Source organism: Athene noctua, chromosome 13, assembly GCF_965140245.1.
Source record: "Athene noctua chromosome 13, bAthNoc1.hap1.1, whole genome shotgun sequence".
Classification (NCBI taxonomy): Eukaryota; Metazoa; Chordata; class Aves; order Strigiformes; family Strigidae; genus Athene; species Athene noctua.
In genome coordinates, this window is record NC_134049.1 from 15,542,888 (window position 1) to 15,568,153 (window position 25,266).

A 25,266-nucleotide genomic window follows, 5' to 3' on the forward strand; every position below is an offset into this window, starting at 1 on the left:
CTCAGTGTAAATGATCTGGAAGAACAAAGTTGTTTTCTGTCAGGGTTAACCAGAAATTTCTTGAAAGACATCAAGTGTCTGTTCTGGAGATGCTTTCAGTAAAGGGATTGTGTAGCAAAATGCTAATTTATGTCCAGAATGCCATAGTGGTATATCAAATGCAGATTCTCAACATGCCACTGGAAATCTGTTTCACATGGAAGTAATGGTTTTCAGCAGTTTTGATATATGGATCCTTGTATAACAGGCTTAAGTCTACTGTCACTAGTCTTTCTTAATTAGATCCTTTAAAAATCATCTACAGCTGTGCAGGGAATCACAGCTTGGAAACGAGATAGCTGTGGTGTGATGAACAGGAGCTCAGACATGGCAGACTGTTCCTCAAGGGGCTTAACTTTAACCTATTCTCTGTCAGTTTTTTCTGACATGTATGTAAAAAAATGCTATTAAGTCACGTTAACTTTTCCCTCTTAATTATGTATGTGCCAATATATATTTGTCCCAGTTCACTTCTAAGTATAAAGTAACTCTTCTGAGATGGCACAAGCTGTGTGTTGGTACAGCACCTAGCACAGTTCATCCTTGATCCTAGCCAAGCTTAGAATACTCTTGTAAAACAAGCAATTCTAAATGTTTTGTTGTGCAGAGATTGGCTTGGACCACGAAGTTAACAGGAAGTCACCATCTTTCCCTTGTGTGTAATTTCTTGGTGTTTGGACAGTTGGAGGCCTGGTGTTTTCTTTGATGCTGTTTAAAGACATATTTGACACTTTTGATGGTGCAAATCTGGCAAACGTCAGCGTGGCACTCTGCCAGGGAGAGGTGCAGGACGGGGACAGGAGTTCAGCCATCACATCGTCACTCACAGCGGTGAAGGTGTCACGTGATCTCAGTGTTGCTGTGATCATCAGCTCTTCCACCTATGCCATCTCTGTGGATCTGAACATGTACTTCAGGTACATTTGCAGCAGAATTAAAAAAAAAACCCACCACTTCCTTTGGAGCACAACTGACATTAAAAATTGCCTAATCTTGGTTCTGTAATACTTGAGATGCTGTCAGCTTTTTATTTGGAGTTCTGGCTCTGTGGTAGAGCAGAAATTTCATATTTGTTTAAAGATCACCCATTATTATTTGCTCCAATTGATGCTCCGTTACTTTAACAAATAGGAAAACTTTGTATTGAACTTTATTTTTTTTTTCTAGGAAGTGCTGTCAATTAGTCCAGTGGTGGTATCACCTCTTAGAAATACTGTAGGGTATAGGATTGTTAAACTGTTCTGATACAATCTTATTGATTTTGCTTGATAAATTAGGGCTAGGTTGTAATTAGAGGTGTTGTCCACCGCAAAGGAAATAGCGTTGGGTTTTGATGACTTACGTGGATAAGTTTTTGTGAATGCTGTTAATCTGGGAGAAAGCTGCTTCACTGATGGCTCCTGGAGGAGTTAAACATGAAGGAAAAAAAATCTTAAATTATCTGAGGGAGGTGAAATTTAATATTTATTTCTTTGCAGACAGTTCCCTGGGCATTTGCTCTGTAAGAGAGATTCTGAAAATCTTCCGTTGAAGCCTCCTGAAGGACTTGATGAGGATGACCTTGCTAGTTCTGACTATAGCATGGAGCTTTTGTCACTGCCTTTCCGCACAGACAGGTACATAATGCGGATACTTTCTAAAACAGGCTGGCTTTTGCCTCCTTTAGATCATTGATTAATAAACTGCAGTTTGGGGTTTTTAAATTGTAGTTGTGGTAGGTAAAATCAGCTCATTCTGCTTTAAATCTTTTGAATGCTAGGAAATGGGCTGAGACAACTTTACATGTCATTGAACAACTTCCAAATAGTAATTACTGTTTAGGGTGTTACCTTTAGTTTGAAGCAGCACTGACAGATTTTTGTGTTCAAGTACTGTACAGTTTGTTGTGTGTTTAGTGCAGATGAGTGCATTTGGATTTCAAAATATTTTGTGTTAATGTAAAATGTTTTATCTTTGTTGTGACCCTTAGTATTAGAGGTATTAATACTAATTAAATATGCTAATTATAACTTGATGTAAATGTAATACGTAATTCTGGAATTCATTTCATTCTACCTTTTTTTTTAAATTGATGGGGGCATTTTCTGTAAGGAAAAGAAAATTTCCTACTAAAAATGCTCATCTTCATGGGCATTGTCAGCTAGTGCAGCTGTGATCATTCAACTTGGCTACAAACAGTATTAAATAGAAATAAACAGGCCATGTTAAGGTTAAAATGCAAGATTCTGGGTGTAATCTGTAAGCTTAAAATACATATTATTTAACTGAGGATACTTTAACAATATATTTATCTGCATTGTTCCTGGAGTAATACCTCGTATTACAGGTAATGTCTTTCTTCACCCTAGGTCCTGGAAGGCACACTTATCCTCGCTGTGTGATAGAGTAAGGAGAAGACGACCAGGTTCTCCAGATTTGGTGAATGACTTGAATTTACCTTGGTATCAGTTTTTCACTCATCTTGAAAATCATGATCCTGAGATCTATGAAAATTCTGAGAGGATGGTGGCTTTTGTTCCACGGGCTGTTACGTGGCTCCCTTCTAAACCGTCACAAAGCGATGGTACAAACCTCAGCAGTGCGGGACAGCAATGGAAACAAATCGCCTTAGAAGCACCACAGGAAGTGGTGAAACTGGAGTGTAAACTGGTGACTGGCGTTAAAGCCCTGTTTGTGGTAATAACAAATGACAAAGGATTGACTCTTGTTCTCTGGGATTTTGAGTCACAAGATGTGACATATTACCACTTCGGCAAAAACAGTGTTTATGTGGATTGCAGTGAAGAGGTGCCATTGTGTCTACTTTTGACAGGTGAGGGGGGGCTTTATGTAATTGTTCTGATGTAGCTTTCTGAAAAAACTTTTTTTGGGTAGTGTTCTTTCCTGTCTGCCTGGCTGCTGTTGTCTAGTTTCTAATGCATTCTTGCTGAGACGAAATTCAAACGGAGCCAGGGCAGCTTTGCATCTTTATTTTGGATGAGGCAGAGGATGGAAAAGTTGCTGTGTTGCACCTTGCTTATATATTTTTAATTATGGTTTGATTCTTTTGTTTAGAGCATGGTCTCTCCTTAGTTCTGTTTGGTTTAACTCAAGAAGAATTTTTGAATAGATTGATGATCTATGGCAGCGCTGGAGTCGTAGATTCTGTTTGTCATCTCAACGGCTGGGAACGATGCTCAATTCCGATACATGCACTAGAGGTAAAGAAATCTGTTTCATGTCTTACAGATTACAAAAATACTTCCTTAAAGCAATTAATGTTATTGGTGTTCTTAGACACAAGTAAGAGTGTGGCTCAGTAACCTAGGGCAAAAAGTAGTGGTTTAGCTATTAAATAACCAATAAGAAATACAGTGAGTAACCCAAAAGAAGAAATACAGCAACAAAGCTAACACACATTTTAAAAACCAAATAAATAATTTTTAAACTAGGCAGTGCTCAAAGCTCCCTCTTAATTGGACCCAAAAGCATTCTTGCCAATTTCCAAAGCAGTTTTTGTATTCTTGCAAAATGTCAAATATTAAAATAAATCCTTGGAACTAGATTTTTATCTCCCACTCTTGTAGAGCAAAGAGGAGACACTAAAGCTACCAAATGTTGCTTAATAATAGGCGATAAAATATTTTTAAGGTACCATATCACAAAACAAATCTCCTTGTGTTTGCAGTTTTTCAGTGCTGTAGTTCTGCTTTTAGATGGCAGAGATCCTTGTTTAAAAAAAAACCCACAGCTGTTCCAGAAGTGTGGGACTCTGTAACAGTCTGTCCATTCGGTACACTCAGTCTGTGTTTTCAGTTGTGTTTGGAAGGAGGGAGCTTCGTGAAGACATTTATTAGGGTTCTTTTGGTTTTATTTGAAGGGTGTGGTGGAAAGTCAGTTGATGGGAGGGAGGGTTACAGCAATTTTCAGTTGCTGTAAGCTTATTCAAAGCCCTGATTCTCACAGTACTTATGTTATATCCCAAATCAAACTCTAATAAATTGCTGAATTAACATCGGAAGATACAGGGCAGGATTTCTGCAAAGACTGTTAAAGGAGCATGGCAGGTACTGAACAGGTCACCTTGTTATTTCAGGCTACAGGTGTTACACACATAGATTAAATTTCTTCTTTTTTTCTGCACGTGTACTTTGTACTCTTTTCTTGTTCTTCTGCATGTGTACTTTGTCACTGAGTATGAAGTAAAAATACTAGCAGTAAGCATAAGTATCTGTTTTTAGAATACATGCATAATTGTTCTACTGCATGTCTGTCTAGGCAGGCTTGGAAAATCGTCAGCTAGACACAGTAGACTTATTTTTAAAAAGCAAAGAAAGTCTTTTCAATCTGTCTGCACCCTGCTCTGGACCTGGAGAGTCTACTGATAGTGCATCCCAGTCTTACCTGAAAAGTAAGTAAAATACTTTCAGCTATGTGGAGGTTTAAATTTAATTGCCTTTCTGTTGAGGGCTATGTACTTGTAAAAACAGATTGAATTGTCTGTGCTCTTGTATGTTTGGATGATGCTATATTGCATCTTCTCTACTTATGGAAAATAAGAGAGAAACAGTGCATGTGGGGTTTTTTTGCTGTGTTCTGATATTGGCATACCTATTTTAAGCATTTTGATGTGAAGGCAAAGCATGTTATGTATATTGTTTGATACATTTTAGAAGATTTTTGTAGCATACTTTATAACTTTTAATGTAAATTTTAAATTTATGTGATCAGTCATTTGGTAGAATGCAGATAGTAAAAGTTAAACTGTAAATATTGCAGATTTGGAAGAGCTGAGGCCAGCTTTAAACTTGCTTTGCTCAGCAATCAAAGAAAATGATATGGAGCCTCACAGTAAACACTTTTCTGAGCAGCTGCTAAACCTGACGTTGACTTTTCTTAGCAAGCAACTTGAAGAGATTTTTGTACACACAGAGGGTAAGATCACTCATTTTGAATCATAGGTACTAATGTAATGTGTTGTTGTTTAGGTAAGTAACAACTTTTTTTAATTAAAAGCCTAGAATTAACAAAAAAAAGTGCTAGAGTTAACTGAATGAAAGATGTTACTTAAGAGGAAACGTGAGAAATTAATCTGAATATAGTATCTGTGTTAGCTCGGACAGCTATGGTCAGGCTGTCAGATCAGACAGGATCCTGTCGACAGGATCATTCTGGGATGCATAGGAATGGCAGAATGGGACTTGCAGGCTATCGCTGGACACTTGGTGGTCGTGCACTAAAGTGGCTTGAGTTGAGCCCTCAGCTGCTTGTTCTTTTCTCAGTGCTGCCACTTGAAATATTCCGGCACAAATATTTTGTGTGGCTGTGGAATGGAATAGACTAGTTTAAGAAACTGATACAGCTGAAAAAATAGCCTGCCAGATTATTTTTCATCTGGAGCACTTCCCAGTCCGATCTACTGTGTGGTGACACAGTCACCCATCCCGGAGTAACATGAGGGGTGGCACAGAAGCAAGAAGCATGGCTGATGGGGGCTGCAGACTGGGTGTGGGAGTCCCTGAGTGCTTACGCTGGCAAAGGTCCTGAAATGTTGCCTTTTGAACTACAGCCTAAAAGGTACAAGAATAGAGTAAGAGCTGGAATACTAGTGAAGTATTAAAATGACAGAATTCCAGAGGACAATTTTGTTTTGCTAGAGAAAACTGTGGAGAGTGGGGTGACGTGTCCCAACATTCAGTGTGCTGTCCTGCCGTGTGGGTCTGAATTGCTCTCGGTGGTGGTTTTTAGCCTGTGGACCAACAGGCCATACATGTTCTGATGGTAAAAGGTGCAGACCATTAACTGTTATTCTTAGTCTTTTTATTCCATGTGATTTTTGGTAGTCTTTGTTTCTTACTACATGAATGTTATGTTTAAAGGTCCCTGCATTTTAAATGCGACTTACCTGACTAATGATTGGTTGGATTAATAAAAAATTTCAGTTCTCATTTACTTGTTCCTGAAGGGGAAAGCACATCAGTGAGTACAGGGGAACCTCTCTGGAGCACTGGTAGAATTGTGACTGTATCCTGACAGTTTGCTAGCAGTGGTGGACAGTATCAGTACCTGTACACATCAAAGTGCAACACAGAGCTGATGTTCTGTTTATTAGGAGAATGCATTCAACATTAAAATTCAACACTAAAGATGCTGTATTGTTAATTTGTGTTTAACTGATACGTTGTATGCTCTTGACAGAACCTGATGAATTCCTGCAGAAGAGTGCAGATATTTTAACTGATTACATTATTAAACTTAGAAAATTTCTGAGAAGATATCCTCGACCACAAATAAACACGGTACACACAGATAGTGATCTTGATGAAGACCTACCTGCATTAGAAGAAAGCCACATGTGGGAAAAACTGACACCAGAGGTAAAAATGAGTAATCCATTTTGTTCCTATGAAATATATTTGAGGAAATTATTAATATGCAAACGTATTTATTGGGGAAAAAAAAAACAACATAGGGATTATAAAAATATTAGCACTGAAGATTACTGAGATCAGTTTGTTTCATTTTTTACCCCCTTCTAGGAAGTCATTGCTGAGGCCATCTTAAGCAACAAAATGCCAGAGGCTCAGGCTTTCTTTCGAATGCATCAGCATCCTGCTCAAAGTCTTCAAGAGTTTATCCAGACAGGTTTGAATCTGGTCTATGACCGTCTTCTGAAGGACAATACCAGAGAGGCCTCAGAACTTCTACGAAATATGGTGAGAGGTGTTCAGTAAGCATGCTGATAGTTCTTAGCACTTCTTTATGACTAATGCAAGAAATTAATGGTAGGAGTATGGGGAGCATTTAGGTGTCTTACAGATGCGTTGATTCCACCACATAGATATATTACAGTGAAAATTAACTTGTTTTAAGAGCTGCTTTGATTCAGAATGCTGAGGGAGCCTCGTTATGAATGTGTATTTGCTGATGTCATGATCAGCAGAGTGTAATGGTGATTTTGGCAAGTTGGGTATTAAAGAGTGCAGATTATATATGGAGACATCACACAGATCCCTGGGTTGTTATGACATCTGTAGTAGCTGGTGAAGTGAATATGACGAGCATACTTGTAAAAGATTGTGTGCTTTGGGAAGAAAGCAGGTGTATTTGTTCTATCAATGTACAGCTGCATTTGTGCTGTTTGCATACAATGATTTATCTTCTTTTTTGTTAGGGCTTTGATGTGAAGGAGGAATTGCATAAGATATGTTTCTACACAGTTGATAAACATGTACGAGACTTGTTGGTAAGTGTAGAAAAGGCTTTTTTTGTCTAGCTGATCCTCTTAGGTCTGAAGTCTGATGTGTATTTATGCTGAGAGAAAGCATTGTCTTGCACAGACCCTCAGAATGGGACCAAGCAGGCTTTGTCCCTGCATCCTTGCAATGCAGTTGCTGAAACGTGTCATTGACATGCCAATGTTCTTTTGTATTTGCAGTTAAAGTAAAAACGGGTTAAAATGTCATCTCTGAGTGCTGGCTCTGGTCTACCTGCACACAGTATGAACTCCTGGCCCTCTTGTAATTTAAGTGTATTGACCTCAATGCTTCCACCATTTTTCCTGTAGTTGGTTAATTCTTTACACTTGCAGGAGCATTTACAACTTTAATATATTATAAGTAGATAAAAAAATGGAATTGGAGGTAATACTTTAATTTGAATTAAAGGTGAAAGTTTTACGAGAAGAAAATTATTTTTCTGAAAAAGAGAAGAAAATGATAGACTTTGTGCATCAGGTTGAAAGCTTTTACTCGGAACCCTTCCAAGAAAATAAAGAGATTCAATCTCTTTCCAGGTAATGTGGGTTATCAGTTTTAATTCTTAATTCATAACGTTAATAGGATTTAAACTATGCTAGCTTCTACATTCCATGTGATTTACTGCGCTAACAGTCTCCTGTAATTTCATTAACTTCACACTGGTCTTTGATTGCAGAAATAAGAGTCAGTGTGGGAACTGATTACTGTTCTCATTAGTGTAACAATTGCTGTTGTCTTCTTTCCAGACTGTCATTATGTACTATTGTCGGTGTAACAGAGATCTTCTGTTCATGTCATCATCACCATAAATGAAGTCTTTTTAATAACAAATGATCTTACTACATTTATTAATCAGATGAAACATGTTCAGGTGGAATGTTTGTTCTGGTTTTGATCTATGATATCCATAATATAGCAAACTTAAGTAACCTAGAAAAATCATTTTACAGTTAACTAATTGTAAAAATGTTACAGTATTTATTATTTGCTATGTCAGTTTTGGAAAAATGAGGTAATTCTTTGCTCATTGCTCTTCTATGCACTCTCAAGCTTTTAGCTGCAGTAAGTCCCTCTACCACTTTCAGAACTCTTCTTCAAAATGGACTAGCAAAATTTGTTGACCCTTTCATTGTCTTCTGTTTGTTAAATTGTGGACTGTTTTTTAAGAGTACTAGAAAATCTCCTAATGCAATCCTTCATTGCAGCTTCAAGACCTGGAGAAAGGAACAAGACTCTTCCAGACATACAGCTGTTCTAGACTCGCTGCTGAATTGTGATAGACATCGGGTTCACAATAGGAGAGTCAGAGTGATGTTTAACTGGGCTCGGTGGTGGGATGAGCTTACTCAGGAAATGATGCTTCTTCCCAGAAAACCACGCCAAGGCAAGTATTCCAGTGCTAAGGGCTTACGAAAAATTGCGAATTAAAAGTCTGTCTTTGACGTCATATATTGCAATTGTGTTGGAGTGACACTGATATAACTGAAGTTGTGTGCTACCACAGTATGTCCCTTTTTTTTTTTGTCAGTGAAAATGGGTAAACAATGTGTTTTCATCCTGTTGTTCTGACGGGGATCTGTGTTTTTCCTGTAGAGAAAAATTTGGAACTAGCTGAAAGACACTTGTCTAGTGCATGGCCATTTGGTGTAGATGTCATGCTCTGCTGCATTCTGTAACCCTTATTACACTGTAGGATTACATTTAGCTTTTCCAACATAAAGCTCTAACAAGCTGTAGCAGTATGCTTAATCTCAGCATCATATTGCAGCCGTTCATTTAAAATATGTAGATGTATAAAGAAATGTTGCTATTTCCCAAAGCACTGTGTGTTTGTGCTGGTTTCATCAGTTTGCCTTTTTGAACACAGAACTCAAGACGTGTAATCCTGAGGTTCTTTGGATGCACTTGACAGCCCAGCATGATTGGCTTAATATTTGCTCGTGGATTGAAGAATCTGAGCCCAACCAGACTTTGTGTGGACAAGCTAACTGGCCCCCTCTCACTCCAGACATTATTGACCGGAACACGTTATGTAGTAGCTATATGAGAAATGATATATTAAACAAGCTGGCTAGGTATGTGCCCTTAATGCATGATGCTACTTTCTACCTTATGTGAAGCTAAAATCAGATGGTTATAGATGTATATGCTGATAAAATCTTGGGTACATATTAATTTTTATATTGTATTTAGTGCCCTTTTTTTGAAACAGCACAAATCCATTAATAAATTTAATTTTAGTCTTGTACTTGCAGTTTCTGTTGTCTGAAAGCAGTAAGAAACATGAGAGCAATAGAAATCCTCTGTCAGCCCTTTGATCTTTTATAGTGATTATATTTCTGATGCCCTTTTTAATGCAAGGGAGAAAATTCTAAACACATAGTATTTCCCTCATGCCTTGTTCTTTGCAAAGAACTGTAGTAACTACAATATTGTTTGAGCACTATCGGATGTCTTTTGGCATGTTGTGTTTGCCTCAGTAGTGAAGAAATCCCCTAGAAGGAAAGATCTGCTTAATAATTTTGAACTGAAAACACCCTTCAGAACTTGTTAAATGATAACTGTCTAATCAGTGCCTATGCTTTTTCTTTTTTTCTGATAGAAATGGAACTTTTGTCTGTTCTGAGTTGCAAGATTTTGAACTTCTGCTCCGAAGAGTGTCTCAGCTTGGGGGAGTACTGCAAAATCCTCACCCTGTTCCAAAATACAAAGCTGCAGGCGGTTTGGACTTCCATGCTCGTTTTGTCCTTCACTGTTTAGAACATAATTTGCAGTATCTGTTATACACTTACTTAGACTATTACAGGTATGAATGCTTTTCATTCCTCAAATCTCATGCAGATTTAAATGACGAAACACTAGTTTAATAGCTGTCAGCGAGAGTTTTCCTTGACCTGTTTGGTGAGGAAGACTACTTGGGTCACAACACTGTCATTTAATGAAAAACCATGGGGCAGTGTGTTAGGTTTCATGCTGTGTTGTGAAGCTTTATTCAGGTTGTCTTGTCAATGTTAATTTGCGTGTCAGTCATCAAAGGAAACAATTATAGTTGTAATTAGTATAATGTTATAAGAGATAGAGTCTTAAATGAGCCAAGACAACTTGTTCTTCAGAATCTCTCTCACTTGAGCACAAGTATGAGTTCATGCTTGATACTTTCACAAATAAAGAAATTGCTGGTTTCCATCTAAATTAGGATTAGTTGGACCTTGAAGGAGAAAGCAATATTAGGTATTGGAACTATATGAATACTTTCCACTTAATGAATACTTTGCAATTAAAATTTCTTAGCTGTAACTCCAGTCTAACAGTGTAATTATTAATAAGGTAACAGTGGACCAGAAAACCAGCCAACAAATCTTTGTGTGTATAATCAGTTTTAGTTTGCATAAAATATTTAGTCTATGCAGAGTAGTGTTTATGAGTCAAGACTCTTTGCAGAGTGTTGGGGGTTGTCAGGTCTGGAAACTATTGCTTTGATTTATGAAACAAGCAAGCACAGAAACATAATCTTAAAGAAGGGAACTGTCAGAGATGCCCTGTCAGCTAAAGCTGTACATCTTGTAGAGAGGGGTGATGTGATTTGACTCCTTCATGAGAATGGATGAAGTAAGTCCCTGTAACACCGAGTCAGATGCTTTTAATTTTTAGTGCAGTGTTATACTGGGGCAGGGGATGGTTACAAATACTGTATTTTCACTGTGCTGCTACTCATTTCCAGTTTAACTCCTTCAAATTGCCCTATTTTGGATAACAAGGAGTTGCACGAAGCACATCCCTGGTTTGAATTCCTTGTGCAGTGTCGTGGGGTCGCCAGCAATCCACGAGGTAGGAGCCTGGCCTGGCCTTGCTTGGGAGGTGCTGCCACCTTCATGTTACTCACTGGGTATTTGGCACAGCTGGGTTTAATTCTCTGCTCTGCTGCAAACTTTTTTTTGACCCTGTCAGATCATTTACCTCTGCATCAGCTCCTCATCTCTAAAATGTGGATTATATTTCCTACTTAGTGGATTATATTTCCTACTTAAACTGTACATAAAGATTTGGAGGCTGTGGATATGTGAGAATTATTCTGTATATGACCATCCAATTTGATTGTATTCTCAACAGGTTTAACAGAAGGAGAATTCGTAAGAAAATGCATATACTATTAAAATCAAAGTTTCCTCTAGTGCTTCTGGTGCATTTTGATTTCTCTGCTCCTTGGACTATGTGTTTGCTTTTTGTTGTTATTGTCATTGAAAATCAGAGGAATTTGTGCCTTTAACTCACTTGACTTTTTAAAGAACATTTCATAGAGTCACAGGTTAACAAATTATAAAAATAAGATGGGTGTTTAAGAAAGCGTGATCAGTAGAGGATAAAGAATTAAACCAATGCAGTGCTGAATTGTGGGACTCTATCCAAATCAGTCTGTGTAGGTAGAACTGTGGTATGAAATTGGGGAAATCTTGGTAAAATTTGGAACAGCCTATCTGTATTTATAACTAAATTGAGAGAAGTCACTATTAACAACAAAAGATAGGAAATTCAGCATTTTTCATAGTCATAGAAGAGTTTTAATGAAAGATGTAATGATTTAATATTGGTTTTGCATGAAATTAAATCTCACTTTTTAATTTTAAGATCCAAAGATGATTTTCCAGGCTAGTCTAGCAAATGCTCAGATCTTGATTCCTAGTAATCAAGCCAGTGTGAGCAGCATGCTGCTGGAAGGACGTACACTGTTAGCACTCGCGACCACAATGTACGCACCTGGAGGTATTGATCAGGTACTGTGTGCACCACGTTACTGTTCTCACATGGTGTTGATAACTCAAAGCATGACGTTAATAAAATTATGCCATCATATAGTTTCTTCTCAAACAAAACCCTGTTTTCAGTGTTCCGTATTTCAGTGTTAGCTGACCAGATAAAGTGAGTAGAGCAGTTTTGAGGTTCCATGGTTTAGAAAAGACACAGTGACTGTGAACTGGAGTATTTAACTCCTTTGTAACAGTTACAGCCGGGAGTGTTTATAGGCACTTGTGTTCCTCAAATAATTTTAGTTTGGAGAATATTTTTTAAAAAACCTTTTAAATTGGTGTGCCTGTATTTGTTAGGCAACTACCTTCTTTTGCAGTCATTTGTAGTTTTTAAGAAAATGAAGCAATGGGTAACTGGACTGCTCTTCTGCTTGGATTTTTTTGGTATGTGCAGATTTTAAAAAAAAACTTCAGCTGGCTGGTTACATTGTGTTACTAGTTGCATTGTGCTGTAGAGATCAAAAAGCACATCATAAACAATTACACTTTTAAAAGAAAACTTTTCTTTTGCTCAGTGTACCACATGTTGGAATAGAATTTATTAATGCAGATAGCTTTTGATACATAGCACAGTAACCTAGAACATCAGGTAGTGTTGAAGATATGTGTAATATAACTTAAAAGGAATTTACAGGAAAAAACAGACTTTCGGTGTTGTCACCGTATGTCCAGTTCCCATGAGGCAGTTTGGCACATTCAAAGATTGTTTTATTATTACCTCAATGCAGTTTCTTCTTCCTAATGAAATCATTTTGCTTTCTTGCAATGTAGGTTCTTCAGAATGAAGATATGGAAAAACCTCTAAAGAAAGTTGATCCACAGCTCTTAAAAATGGCACTGACTCCTTACCCCAAAATCAAAGCCAGTCTCTTTCCCCCATGTACTTCTCATGGAATTTTGCCACCTGACATCTCTCTTTACCATCTTGTTCAGGTACACAAAATGCTTCTCAGCAGTGCTTTTCGGAAGAACAAAAGTCAACTAAGAGAAGCTTGTTTTCAATTAAAGCCTGGAGGGTGGGCACCATATGTCATTGCCTTGGAATCCTTAATTTGAAGCTAAAGTTTACAGCTTCATTCTGAACGTTTTTTTAAAATGGTATCTAAATCCTGTGAGTCTGGCTTCCCCCCTGCCTCCCCCAGACATGTAAAGACATCTGCAGTGTTTAACTTCTGCAGTCCTGGAATGTCAGAGTATTCTTGCAGTGTTCAGTGGGCAGGTTGGTTAGTATTACAAAAATTAAAATGCTTTTAATTGTCTAAAGGAAATTGAAATTTGGAATTAAAATATAGTGTCTCATGGAATGTCAGGACGCATTTCTGGGCAAATGCCTTTTTGGATCTGTGGTATGAGATAAACTGAAAGGTGGAAGAAATGCTACGAATTACTCATTATCAGGAAAGTGTTAACTTTGCTAAGATCACAGTTTAGCAAAATACTTGAGTATGTTCTTTCCCTGTTTCCTTAGACCAGAGTCTAAGCCTTTCCCTGCACTTGTCTGCATTCAGATCCCATGGAGCAGGTGAATATGTACCTTTGAGAGAGAACTGCATGAGATCCATCACTGATTGATAGCAGCACAGGCCACTCTGATTGTCTGCTGCTGTAGCTCCCTAAAATATTCTGTAGTCTGGTCTGATGTAAAAATCTGCAGCTATCTCAATGTATTTTTTTTCTTTCAGTCTTTAGTGCCCTTTGATCCCACTAAATTATTTGGCTGGCAGTCAACAAATACTCTTGCTGTATCAGGTATGTTATTTTTCATGTTTTATAGGCTTTTCTAGCCTGAGTACCTAGGATAAAGTACCTTCCAGTAGAATGATTGTCAGATAAACTTATTGAAAAGGCCATTTCTTTTACAAAAAAATTAGTATAATTTCCTAAAATTTTGTTTTGAAATTAAATCCTAGATAGATTGCCTTTTTTCATTAAGGTCTTCATAGACAGATTTTTGTCTAAATATATTATGAGATAGAAAAGCAGTATTTTTTAAAAGCAAGTTGAGGGCCTAAGAAGTGATTTAGAGTTCAGATTTTACCACGAGAGTTGTAATTTCAGCGGGATTTGGGTATGCTGAGATTTGAATTAGAACAAGAGGAGAGGTATTGATTGTAATCTCATGTTTTGTAGCTGAAAGCCATTTTCTATGTTTAATTCATCTGTTTATCAGCTCATAATAATGATGATATTCTTTCTAGATGCATCAAGTGACTTCCCCCATTTTTCATCCCCTGACCTGGTGAACAAATATGCTATAATGGAACGGCTGGATTTTTTGTACTATTTGCACCGTGGACGTCCATCATTTGCTTTTGGTACATTTTTGGTCCAGCAGTTAGTAAAGAGCAAATCCCCCAAACAGTTGTAAGTCTTCTTAAAAATGACAGTCAGATAGTTCTTTTGAAGTTACAATCTAGCTCATGGAGTAACACGAATCCTCCCCACCAGCATACAAGTGGTGTGCATTGCATCATTTGAAATTGTCGGTGTCCTGGGAATTTATTCAGTCTAGCATCAAGTAGGGTAGAAATCAGATGTCACCTAAAAGGTGGTGAGCTTTATTTTGAATTATCTAAATAAAATCTGCACAGTGAAAGCAAGGAATGAAATATATTCCAGTCATACCAACCACAGGCAGGCTTTTCTTCTGGGGACCTGAGCCTCTAGATCACTTTGTAGAAAAAAAGATGCCCTTTTTCTTTGACATTTCCTAAGGATGACACTTTAGTTAAATTAATAAGACAAGTAATGTACTGGAGATTGAAGGAATGAAATTTTCTGGCTGAAGCTTCAAAAGGATACAGTCAAATTAGACATCTTGCTTGAATATATTAAATTTACTATTAGGTATATTCAAAATTAGTAGGTGTTACCTCAGAACAAATAATTTTGTTTCTAGAATGTCTTGTTTGTGTATAAGTCACTATGTGTTTATTTTCATAATTTCTACAGATCAGTTTCTCTTGTGTAAACAGCTAAGATTTGGGAAAAAAATATATATGTTAATGCACTAAAACTGCTGACAAGTGTTTTTTATTAATTATGTCATCAAATGCATTGGCTTTAGTTTTTGTTAGTTTATTAAATTATGGCATCTTTGCTTATCACGTCTGAGGCTTTATTCTTCTCCCTGCATTTTTTTATAAATATGAAACTTCTGGTTTGTAAATATCTTTCATGCTAATGAAGTCTGTGAGTTTAGTAAACCTTGTAGGTATTTGTTTACATGGGGAATACACATGTTTGAAAATTGGTTAAAAATCCTGTGTGTTAACTGGTGTTCCTTTTGTTTCAGGATTCAGCAGGCGGGAAATGAAGCCTGTATTTTAGCTCTTTCTTTCTTCACTCTGCCTTCGGTAGGAGCAGCCTGTGTGTGTTTTCTAGAATTGCTCGGTCTCGACAGCCTCAAACTCAGGGTTGATATTAAAGTCGCGAACATAATTTTCAGTTACAGAACTAGAAATGAAGAATCTCAGCACAATCAAATAAGAGAGTCTTTGGGTAAGGGTGTCTTTTATTTGTTTTAAAATAATGTACTATGTATTGGGAAGAGAAGCAGAGAGGGATTGAAAGGGTGCCTAACTTCTCAGGAATGCAGTAAAAACATCCTGTCCTTTGAAGAGCTAAGAATTTTGATCTCTTTTTTTTTTTCCTGCTTCATACTAATTCTGAAGGTGTATTTTGAACCTTGTGTACTAAGCAAGGCAGGAAGACTGTAATATGACATGCAGCCAGAATTGCGGGAGTATCCAAGAGACACTGTTGTAGAGCTGCCTAAGGCTCAGTGTCATATTTAGTCAGGTTCAACCTGATGTTGTAATAAGATAACAAGAGGATTAAACAAAGGGACATTACCAAATCTCTTTTTTCTTTTGTACTTTAAAACTGTCCTATAGGTGCAGTGAAATCAGATGTTCAAAGCTGTAAGGAAATTAAATTTATCCTAGGCATAACTTCAGAAAGTTTAATTTCTAGCTGTAGGTCCACAGGTATCTTTTTGTCTCAACTAGGAGACTACTGGCATTTATGTGTTTTGAAAGTTGAAGTTTCAAAAATCTTGTAGCCACTTTGGTGCCAGACGTGTAGTTACTGAAACATTTACATTAATAGGATTTGTTCTTGTTGATTGTGGTACTTTTGAAAATATTACCCTTAGTCTAAACCCAAATAGCATCTCAGAAATAGTAATACCTTCTTTTAAACAGTTGAAAAATTAAGAAAATTGGCTGATAGTGAAAAAGCAGCAGCAGCAGAAGTTCTTATCTCCTTAGAAGAAGCCTTTTGGGATGCAGTGGAGCGTCAAGGAATAAAGAAGTGAGTAAAACATGATTTAAGGGATTATGCTGGCAGATTGAGATTGAGCACTGATTTTTGGTATTTGTATGTTCAGATAATATTAAAGAGATCTCTGTGTTTTATTGCAGTAAACTGAACAACAAGATTTGAATTTAGAATATAGTCCTGCTGTTTCAAATAGTAGAGGTAACGGGTGTCTGTTGGCAAGAATAAGGAGGTGCAGTCTGTGTGTCAGACTTGGTGCCCCACAGAGCTCTTGCAGCACGCTTAGGAGTGAAGATTGTTGACTTCTTTTCAAAGCCTGCATTGTCAAGACAGGACAATACCTGCCTTGGGGAGTGGGAACATCCACAGGGTGTGGTGTGGAAGTTCCCACAGTGGAATGTGACCTGAGCTGTAGGGAAATTGATGAAGTGCTGGCGTTGGTATTTTCAGGCAGTGGATCTAATGCCACACAAGGAGTTTATACATTGTTAGCATTTGGTATAAATATCAGTTTATTACAGCTGAAACTCTTTAAATCCCACACAGGACATCTAGTGACTCTAGAAGGCAGTGGTCTTTGGTAATGCAGTTCTGTAAACTCCATAATATCGGACTGAGTACATCTTACCTGAAGGAATGTGCCAAATCCAACGACTGGCTGCAGTTCATCATCCAAACCCAGCTGTACAGCTACCTGCCGGATGAGGTGAGCTGTCTGTGTGTGGTTTTAAGTGAAGATAGGTTTATCAAGAATGTTCTATTGTCTGTGGTGTTCAAAAAAAGGAAGGAAAAAATTGATACGAACAAGAGAATATCACATGTGGGTACAACAAAATGGAAGTCTCATCGGTTTCCAGGGAGTTAGTAGCTGTCTCAGGGTGCTCGATATCCTCTGATTATGACAGCTCTTCTCTTACAGCCAGATTTCCCAGCTTTTCTACTTTTATCTCCCTCTTGGTATGTGAAAAGCTAACGCAGGACAAAGGAAAATGGCTCTAGAGGGAGCTGACTGTTCAGCAGATATAATAATACGCTTTTAAGAGCATGAAAGCTAACTATGAAAGGAGAAGATTAGGAAAAAAGTTCCCTGTTGGAAAAATCTTATGTGATGTTATTTATCAGTAGTGGAGAAAACCATTTTCAGAGAGGAGTGATTTGAGTGTCTCTTTGAAGTGAATTGCACACAAAAGTGTTTGCCAAGAAGGGACTTAATTTTCATTTTAAATTTAGTTGAAATTATGAAATACTCATACTGTTCATAGGTTTTCAATTGTTTTTTAAAGTAATCTAGTTACTTTTTTTTTTTACTGGAGAATTAACCATACATTCAGTGTAAGTTTTAATAAAGCCACTCATCTTTCCTTTCAAAACTTGCATGGATTTTTGTGTAAAGATACTTCAGCTTTTGAGAATCTACATCTTCCATTTTTTGTTTTGAATGTAATTTAAAAATGAACAAAATATTACCAGTATGTAATAATTAAAAGAAATTTGGGAAAAGTAATGTGAGGAAGCAAACTGGAAAATTTCAGGTGAGATGATACTTATTAGGCCTAGGATTTTAACTTGGATCTCTTTGTTGTTATCTTGAAAAGAAGGAATATGAAATTACACAACAGACACTTAACCAGACACTTTTCATGATATGCTGTTAGTAGTATGAGAGATAATGCCAAAAAAGTGTCTCTAAGAGAGGCATTTTAGCTTCATGTAAAAGGATGAGCTTCAATATTTTATTAGAATCATTCACGCCTACAGAATACTTTCCAGGTCTCCAAACAATGTTTTAATGTTTTGAAAAATGTTTTATTTGTCTTTTCTGCATATTTAATGCTTCAGTTCTTCTTCCCCTCGTTCTGTTTGGATCTCACTCTGTATAGATGCTTTCATTCTGTTTTCCTAGGTCATTTCTATCCTTCAAGATTTCACTCCCATTTTACAAGATCACTTGATGCTGGCACTGGAGAAGTTACCATTTTTGTGTCCTGATGCCAGGAGTCCTGAAAACGGTGCTGCCAGTGCATTTAAGAGCGAATATGCAGATAGTCTCTTCCAAATCCTTCTTCAGTGCCAGGGGAATTCGAACCCTTCACGTTACCTTTTGACTGAAGGATTGAGAGAGCATGCTCCCATTCTCAGTGTTTTAGCAGCATGTTTCCAAGTGAGTATTGATGAAGTTATTTATCTTTCAGAGAAATAAGTAATAAAGTGATGGTTGGACATAATTATGTTAAATGGCAGATACCAAGTTTTTTTCTCAGTTTTTGTAGTAGTTGTGAATATTATGACATGTTTTGCCAAGTGATATATAATGAGGTGATGTTGGTCTGTTATGACAAAACCATCATTTTTGTCATTTGACAGGATGCAAACATTATTCATTGTCTCTGTGTTTGGATAATTACCACTGGGGATGATACTACCAGAGCTGAAGCAACAAACCACATTCAGAGCTCAGCAGAAAATCACAAATGGGATCTTCATGACCTCTCAGTTATCTGGAAAGTCTTTTTAAGAAAGCAAAAAAGTAAACCACTTCTAAATGGCTTCCAGCTCTTTTTAAAGGTAAGGTAGTGTCTTTTCAATGATATACTTGAGTGTATCTCAGATCATCTTGGTGAGGAAGTGCCCTATAGATTCCCCCTCTTTCTCACTATTTGTGGCCTAGATAACCTGGGTGTAATCCACTGAAAATCCTAGTCAGGTAAGATGTTTAAATGGAAGTTTTTCCAATTATTACACATTTGCAGATCATATATCAACCTTGCATATAATTTTAATAAATGAGAACTTGATTATTCTGGTGCTGAGGAAGACAAATTCTACATTTATTGAGGTACTTTTAGAGAAGAATTATAACCTATTTTTGTGTTTCAAAGGATTCCCCTTTACTGTATATACTGGAGATGTATGAGCTATGTATGAACTGTAAAAAATACAGTGAAGCCAAAACCAAACTGGACAAGTTTCAGGAAAGTCTCACAAAAGTAAGCAAATTCATTTTCTCTAAATGTCATTGCGTAGGTCTTCCCTTATTAGAATGTGATAAGCATCTGATGTCCTATGTGAAAATAATGAAAAAGGATATGTTTAGCGTGATCTAGGAGCCCACTTGTGAAACAGTAGGTTTCCACAAATTCTTTTTATTGCTGGCAGTTGATGGAAAAACGGTTTTGACAATTCAAAATCCACAATGCATTCATTTTGGTTTAAGTTGATATGGGCTAATTGAAATGCAATGTCATCCTCCTTGTGTGAGCAGTTTTACTGTTTGAAGGTTGGCACTGACTCAAGTAGGGCCACTGTTTGTGGTAAGTGTGGAATATTCTCTATTCTCTATTGACCAGGGCAAATCAATACTGAGCTAATAAACCAGTGACTTACAGGGAATATCTGTTTGAGACAGACAACTCTTTTGAATACATTTCAAAGTTTTTGAAAAAGTCTGTGATATTGCTTTCGTTTTGGTAGTTGCATAGACTTTGAAAATGACTCAGTGAACTGAATTACACCCTTTGATTAAAACACTGATTTAGCAGTTGGTTTTAAGAGGACCGAAGTGTTTTCCTGCAGTGTTCCTTCTTTGCCACATACAGATGTTTTCACAAATTATTCCAGTTCTTTCCGTCACAATTTTCTAGTTCCCCGAATATCTTGGTAACTAACATTCCCTGTCATTAGCACTTTTCCTTCCTGCAATTCAAGCTAAGGCTGGATCAGCTTCCTTTCCCTGTGTGCCACGCACATAGCGGATATGCTTATAAAGTATAGAGCAGTTTGACAGGAGCTATTAATCTAGCAATTTATTTTATCTATCCATTTTTGATCCTTCTTGCATCTTTTATCTCTTCTGTGATTATCAGGAGTAATTGGTGCCATAAAATTCACTACTTCCAGATCAAAGTCAAACATACATCAGTAATGGATCAGTGCCCCCTTGGGAGTGGCAGTTCATTGTTTCTTAAAGATGGAGGTAGATCTGGTACACCTTCTCTTGCCAGGGCAATTCCCACCAAAATGCAGACTATGTTTGCAAAAAAACCCCTGCCCAGCACTTAAAAATCTTTATCTGCACAGCTTAAAACTGAAGATGAACCAGCAGCTTCAGAATTACCCGTGCCATGGTTGGAATCACAAGCAGTGTTTCTTCTTGAGTTGATGCTGCAGCAGTGTAGAACGGAATATGAATTAGGAAAGCTCTTACAGCTGTTTGCTGCAGCAGAGAATCTGCTACTCGATGGTAAATACAGCTTCCTCTGTTAGATGGTATTACTGCTTTAATCTAAAGACCCCATACAATGTTTTTGGAGTGACTGAAAACCTTTCCTTTATGTGTATTCATACTGTTTTATTTTTGTATGAGAATTTATATAATCAGACTTGGCCATTATGGTGAATTGCAGTGGTGAAAATGTAACTGTGTGTAAGTCTGTTTGGGAGAATGATTACGTGCAAGTGTTGATGAGGAGTGCACAGATTATCTGCAGAAGTACTTTAGTTATGGATTTAGAGCTTATTTTCAGTCCTGTGAAAGCTTTAGAGTGTAAAATCTGTGCTTCTGTGGCAGGGTTGCATGCTGAAATAAGCAGCAGAATTTCCTCAGGTTTAAAAACCTTTAACGCCTTTAGTTGTTTATGCTCTTTTAAAACAGGCCCTTACGTGAAGAAACTCTGTGCACTCAGTGAGACCCTGAGGGATTCCTCCATATCAATTAATCGCTCCATCCTAACGAGTTACAGTATGGAGACGTTTCAGAGTGAGTGCAGAGCAATTCTGGAGCAGCTACAAGAGAAGGGAATGTTCTCGCTGGCTCGGGAGGTCGCAGCACGAGCTGAGCTGCCCATGGACAACGTAGTGACACAGGAGGTACGGTCTAGTTAAATAATGATATTCACCTCTTGACACTCCTGTTACTGGCAGTATTAAGAATGTTACTTCTCAGCCTTCCCGAAACACAAATTTTTCTTCATATCACTTTTTATTTTAAATACAAGAACACCAAACAAGTTACCTATAAGCACAGAGCTGAAAAGGACGGTATAGCTTTTCTTATTCTCTATTTTTACTTGCTGTGCAGTCAGTTTCATTTGGTGAGAAAAATAGATGGATTTATGGCATACTGAGACACTTGATTTAAATTGAGTTTTTTGGTGTGCTGGCCATCCAGTGTGATTCTTCTTCTTTGGAAAGATGGTTGTTTAAAACCTCTTTGAATTTTGCAGGTTCTAAGAGATCTACATCGTTTAAGAGACATTGGACAGTGGCACCAAAACCAGACAAGAATTGAATTCTGGAAAAAATGTAATGACAACTTCATGAAAAATTCAATCTCCAGCAAAGCTGCATCCGATTTTTTTTTGGATCAGGCAAACACAGTATTTGAATCTTCAGCTCATGAGAAGATAAACAGCATTATGGAGAGACATTTGTTGCTTACCCTAGCTGGCCATTGGCTAGCCAAGGATGACTCAGTGTCACTGCACAAATTAGAAGAAATAGAGAAGCAGATCTGGATTTGTCGCATCACACAACAAACGTTATCCACAGATGAGGGGTTGGGCAAGTTGAGATTTTCCTCCCATGTTGTAGTGAACAGGGATCTTACCTTTGATAACCTGGCTAAGGAGTTTTCTTTTTCAAAGCTACCTGCTCTGAACACACCAAAGTACTTAAAACTAGAGGGTCTTGCATTCAGAGAGTCTCAACAGACCCTGAGTAATGATGAGGAGGAATCACTCAAGTTTCTGATCGGATGCCTTCTTGATGAAGGAAACGTGCATGAAGCCAGCCGTGTCTGTCAGTATTTCCATTTCTACAGCAGAGATGTTTCACTGGTATTGCATTGCAGAGCTCTGGCCTCAGGGGAGACTGATCTGGACAGATTACACACAGATGTTAAGACTCTCCTGGTGGCAAGAGAGAGGACACCTGAGAGTGGTGCATCTCAGCAGGGCAGAGGCCCAGGCGGTAAGGAGCACTAGCCACTTCACTTGACAAGTAATACCATTGCTGGGGTTCCACTGGATTCTTCCTCCTTTGGTACAGTGTTCATTTCCCCAAACATTTCTGCAGGAAAGAAGGTTTTCGTGACAGTGCATTATCTCCTTTTTTCATAAATCCTCTAGTGAAAGGAATTTGAAGCCTTGTAATATACATTGCTTGTATGTGCTCCAGGCAGGGTGTTTCTGTATACAGTTTCTATAGTCTCTTTACTGTTCATTTTTTATAGTTAACAGCTCTGTTCTGGTAAAGTAGCACTGAACTTCACCTATGTTCCTGCTTTTGGGATACACACCCTGGTAAATCTTGAGTGTGTTTCTGGAGCTGAAACAAGGAAATGCTTTAACTAATATTTCTCTGAATTCTTTGTACATTATAAAGGGTTCAGTGTTTCTTATTAATGGCAAGGCTAAGACTGATAGTATTTGTATGTAAAATACTCTGTGCATATTTATGAAGTTTGAACAGCTGGAACATTACTTTCTAATAATACTTTCTAATACTAATATTTATAAAGCTTAATAGAAATAGAATAAATGAAGCCTAAGCCATCAGAAAGACGCTGCTCTCATGCTTAGGAATTCTACATCTTAGTATTGTGGATATTTTGGCTCACGTGTTCTGTCATATTGTTTGCACCCTAAAACGTAACAAAAAGAAAAAAATCACAGGTATTAAGAGGTCAGTTTTCAAAGAGTGAGAAAGTATTATGTATTTGCTACAGATTTCTGGAGTCTTGCTCCAAGTATGAGGCTTGTTGGTCTTGTCTTTATGAGAAAGGAATTTATAGTATTTCTGCTTCCAGCATCAAGCTTAGAAGACTGGACGCACATTGTGGCTCCATCTCTAGATGATCAAGTTGTTTGCAGTCTGAACGCCCTCATAGATGAATGTGTCCATGGGAGAAACTACTGCAGACAGGTTCTCTGTTTATATGAGCTTTCTAAGGTATGTGTCTAGTAACATTATTGAAGAAACAAGTGGTTTGTATCAAGCTGTGCTGTGGAAGGAAAGGACAGAGTGGTGAAAGTACTCATCAGGTGCCTGAAACAAGCTTCAGAGGGTGAAATGACCAAGCCTTTGTGTGGAAAAATGGCCAGATGCTTCCTAGGCATGAAGTGTTGAAATGAACTCAGGTCCCAGATGCCCCAGGCCCCTACCCCTGGCTCCACTAAGCCAGATTTCAGCCTCTTTGATGTGCCTTTTTTATACTCTTTCAAGCATATGTTGTTTATCTAGCACTTTGCTTTAGGCCTGTGTTGTGGGATGCCTTCATAATCAACACCGACTCAGAAGTAGACACACAGATAGCAGCTGCCTTAAAAGTTTTAGCAGAGGGGTGCTCTGCAGTCTCCACACAGTGGCAGCTCTTTGACCAGAGGCCTCTCAGAGGAGTGGCTAATAAGTTCCAAGTGGTTTGACCCGGACAGTGATAGGAGTAGCTGCCAGTTGTTGTTTGCTGCCTTTCTGCTCTTTGACCCTCATGACTGCCAGCAGCCCACCTCTGCTTCTCCAGACGGTGCTGCTGAACACTTCAGGGTACGAAACCACTTTCCATGGTATTTTTGGAAGGTAACATTAGTTTTTTCTGAATAAAAACAGTAGTATGCTGAAAATATTAGTATTGTTTTTATCACAGAGGTTCTTAGATTTTCCTACAGAATTTTTCTTGCCTCAGATATTCAGAGTGAGTGCTTTAGGTTTGAGCTACTAAGAAGTAGTCCTATGACTGGCTTGTTTCCTTTGATACCATCCTTATACTTCTTGCATGAAGCTGGATGTCCATACTCTTGAATTAAGAGTTGATAATTTCTGAGGTACATTTTTTTATTTTTAAATTGGTAAAGGTGTAATATGTTAGGGCAGAGTATTTATCAACTCCTCTTCCAACTGTAGAAAATGTAAAAACTAGTAGATCTTTTTCACTGAGAGTTTGTGGTATGTAGAGAAAAGGAACCTCATAAGTAAAAACTTAAGCAGTAAAACACAGGTCTTCCTTTGGGAGGAAATATTCCTGCCTGCCTTCTAGGTATTTTAAGTGTTAAGGTTTATATTGGGTTCAGGAAAGCATCTCTGCCCATGGCATTGCTCTGTGAGTTAAACTTCAAATACAAAGTACTTACCTGCTGTCCTGGTCTGGAGAACATGAATACTGAAGATATGGAGGTGAAGGCACTGTTAACTGATAAAAGGACAGATTATGTTTTCATTTTTTGAAAATTAGTTTTGTCTGCTTCTCCAGCACTCCCCTCTTGCATCAGCTCATCATTAAGATGTACTGTAGGTCAGTATATGTTTGGGACTGGAATTTTTGCTGTGGAGAATCTTCTAAGTTTTATATGTGTTTCTTAGGAATTGAACTGCTCCTACAGTGAAATGTCAGCCCACGACCCTGAAAAAGTGCTTCGAGCAATCCTGTCGTCCCATCAGCCGGACAGATGCAGGAAAGCTCAGGCATTCATCACCACGCAGGGTCTCCAGCCTGAAACAGTGGCAGAGCTGGTGGCTGAAGAAATCGTGCAGGAATTATTGGCATCTTCAGAAGGGAAAGGTAGTAAAGAGGCTTGATCTTGTATTTTAGCCAGTTTTTAAGTGTGGTATTTGTGTATCCTAAAAACAGTCCTTGCTCTGGAGATATCAGAGTGCTAATTATAGACAGTAATGTTTGGGCAGCTCTTGTGTAAGGTTTGCAAACCTCGTCTACCTTATATAAAGTTTTATACAAATGTTTATTTTTAGTTATTTTTGTGTCCAGTGTGGTGTTGCAGTAGTTTTATTTCCTATGGAAGTAAATCTGATGTGGGGTTTTTTTTAAAAAAAAAGGGTTGTTTGGGTTTTTTAGTCGCTATCTTTTCAGCCCCACATCATCTGACTTGGAAAGACTCATGTTCATGTCTTTCTGG

General features: G+C 37.8%; 1 protein-coding gene across 2 annotated transcripts in view; it reads left to right on the forward strand.

The window, feature by feature from the left end:
• Positions 1-25,266, forward strand: part of SPG11 (SPG11 vesicle trafficking associated, spatacsin) — a 41,959-nt gene that overhangs the window by 2,535 nt on the left and 14,158 nt on the right. For both annotated transcript variants that reach the window (XR_012634448.1, XM_074916611.1), the window contains exons 4-32: positions 758-956; positions 1,518-1,655; positions 2,388-2,851; positions 3,094-3,239; positions 4,297-4,429; positions 4,798-4,953; positions 6,217-6,395; positions 6,558-6,734; positions 7,193-7,264; positions 7,686-7,813; positions 8,483-8,661; positions 9,145-9,352; positions 9,880-10,083; positions 10,999-11,105; positions 11,904-12,049; positions 12,854-13,015; positions 13,765-13,831; positions 14,281-14,446; positions 15,378-15,583; positions 16,288-16,396; positions 16,910-17,069; positions 18,267-18,524; positions 18,728-18,928; positions 19,243-19,350; positions 20,441-20,603; positions 21,015-21,229; positions 21,586-22,330; positions 23,169-23,311; positions 24,716-24,914. Coding sequence is in view for 1 of the 2 variants with exons in the window: in XM_074916611.1 (XP_074772712.1) it covers positions 758-956; positions 1,518-1,655; positions 2,388-2,851; positions 3,094-3,239; positions 4,297-4,429; positions 4,798-4,953; positions 6,217-6,395; positions 6,558-6,734; positions 7,193-7,264; positions 7,686-7,813; positions 8,483-8,661; positions 9,145-9,352; positions 9,880-10,083; positions 10,999-11,105; positions 11,904-12,049; positions 12,854-13,015; positions 13,765-13,831; positions 14,281-14,446; positions 15,378-15,583; positions 16,288-16,396; positions 16,910-17,069; positions 18,267-18,524; positions 18,728-18,928; positions 19,243-19,350; positions 20,441-20,603; positions 21,015-21,229; positions 21,586-22,330; positions 23,169-23,311; positions 24,716-24,914 (5,538 nt within the window). In the remaining variant the exon portion in view is untranslated. The remainder of the gene's footprint in view (positions 1-757; positions 957-1,517; positions 1,656-2,387; positions 2,852-3,093; positions 3,240-4,296; positions 4,430-4,797; positions 4,954-6,216; positions 6,396-6,557; positions 6,735-7,192; positions 7,265-7,685; positions 7,814-8,482; positions 8,662-9,144; positions 9,353-9,879; positions 10,084-10,998; positions 11,106-11,903; positions 12,050-12,853; positions 13,016-13,764; positions 13,832-14,280; positions 14,447-15,377; positions 15,584-16,287; positions 16,397-16,909; positions 17,070-18,266; positions 18,525-18,727; positions 18,929-19,242; positions 19,351-20,440; positions 20,604-21,014; positions 21,230-21,585; positions 22,331-23,168; positions 23,312-24,715; positions 24,915-25,266) is intronic.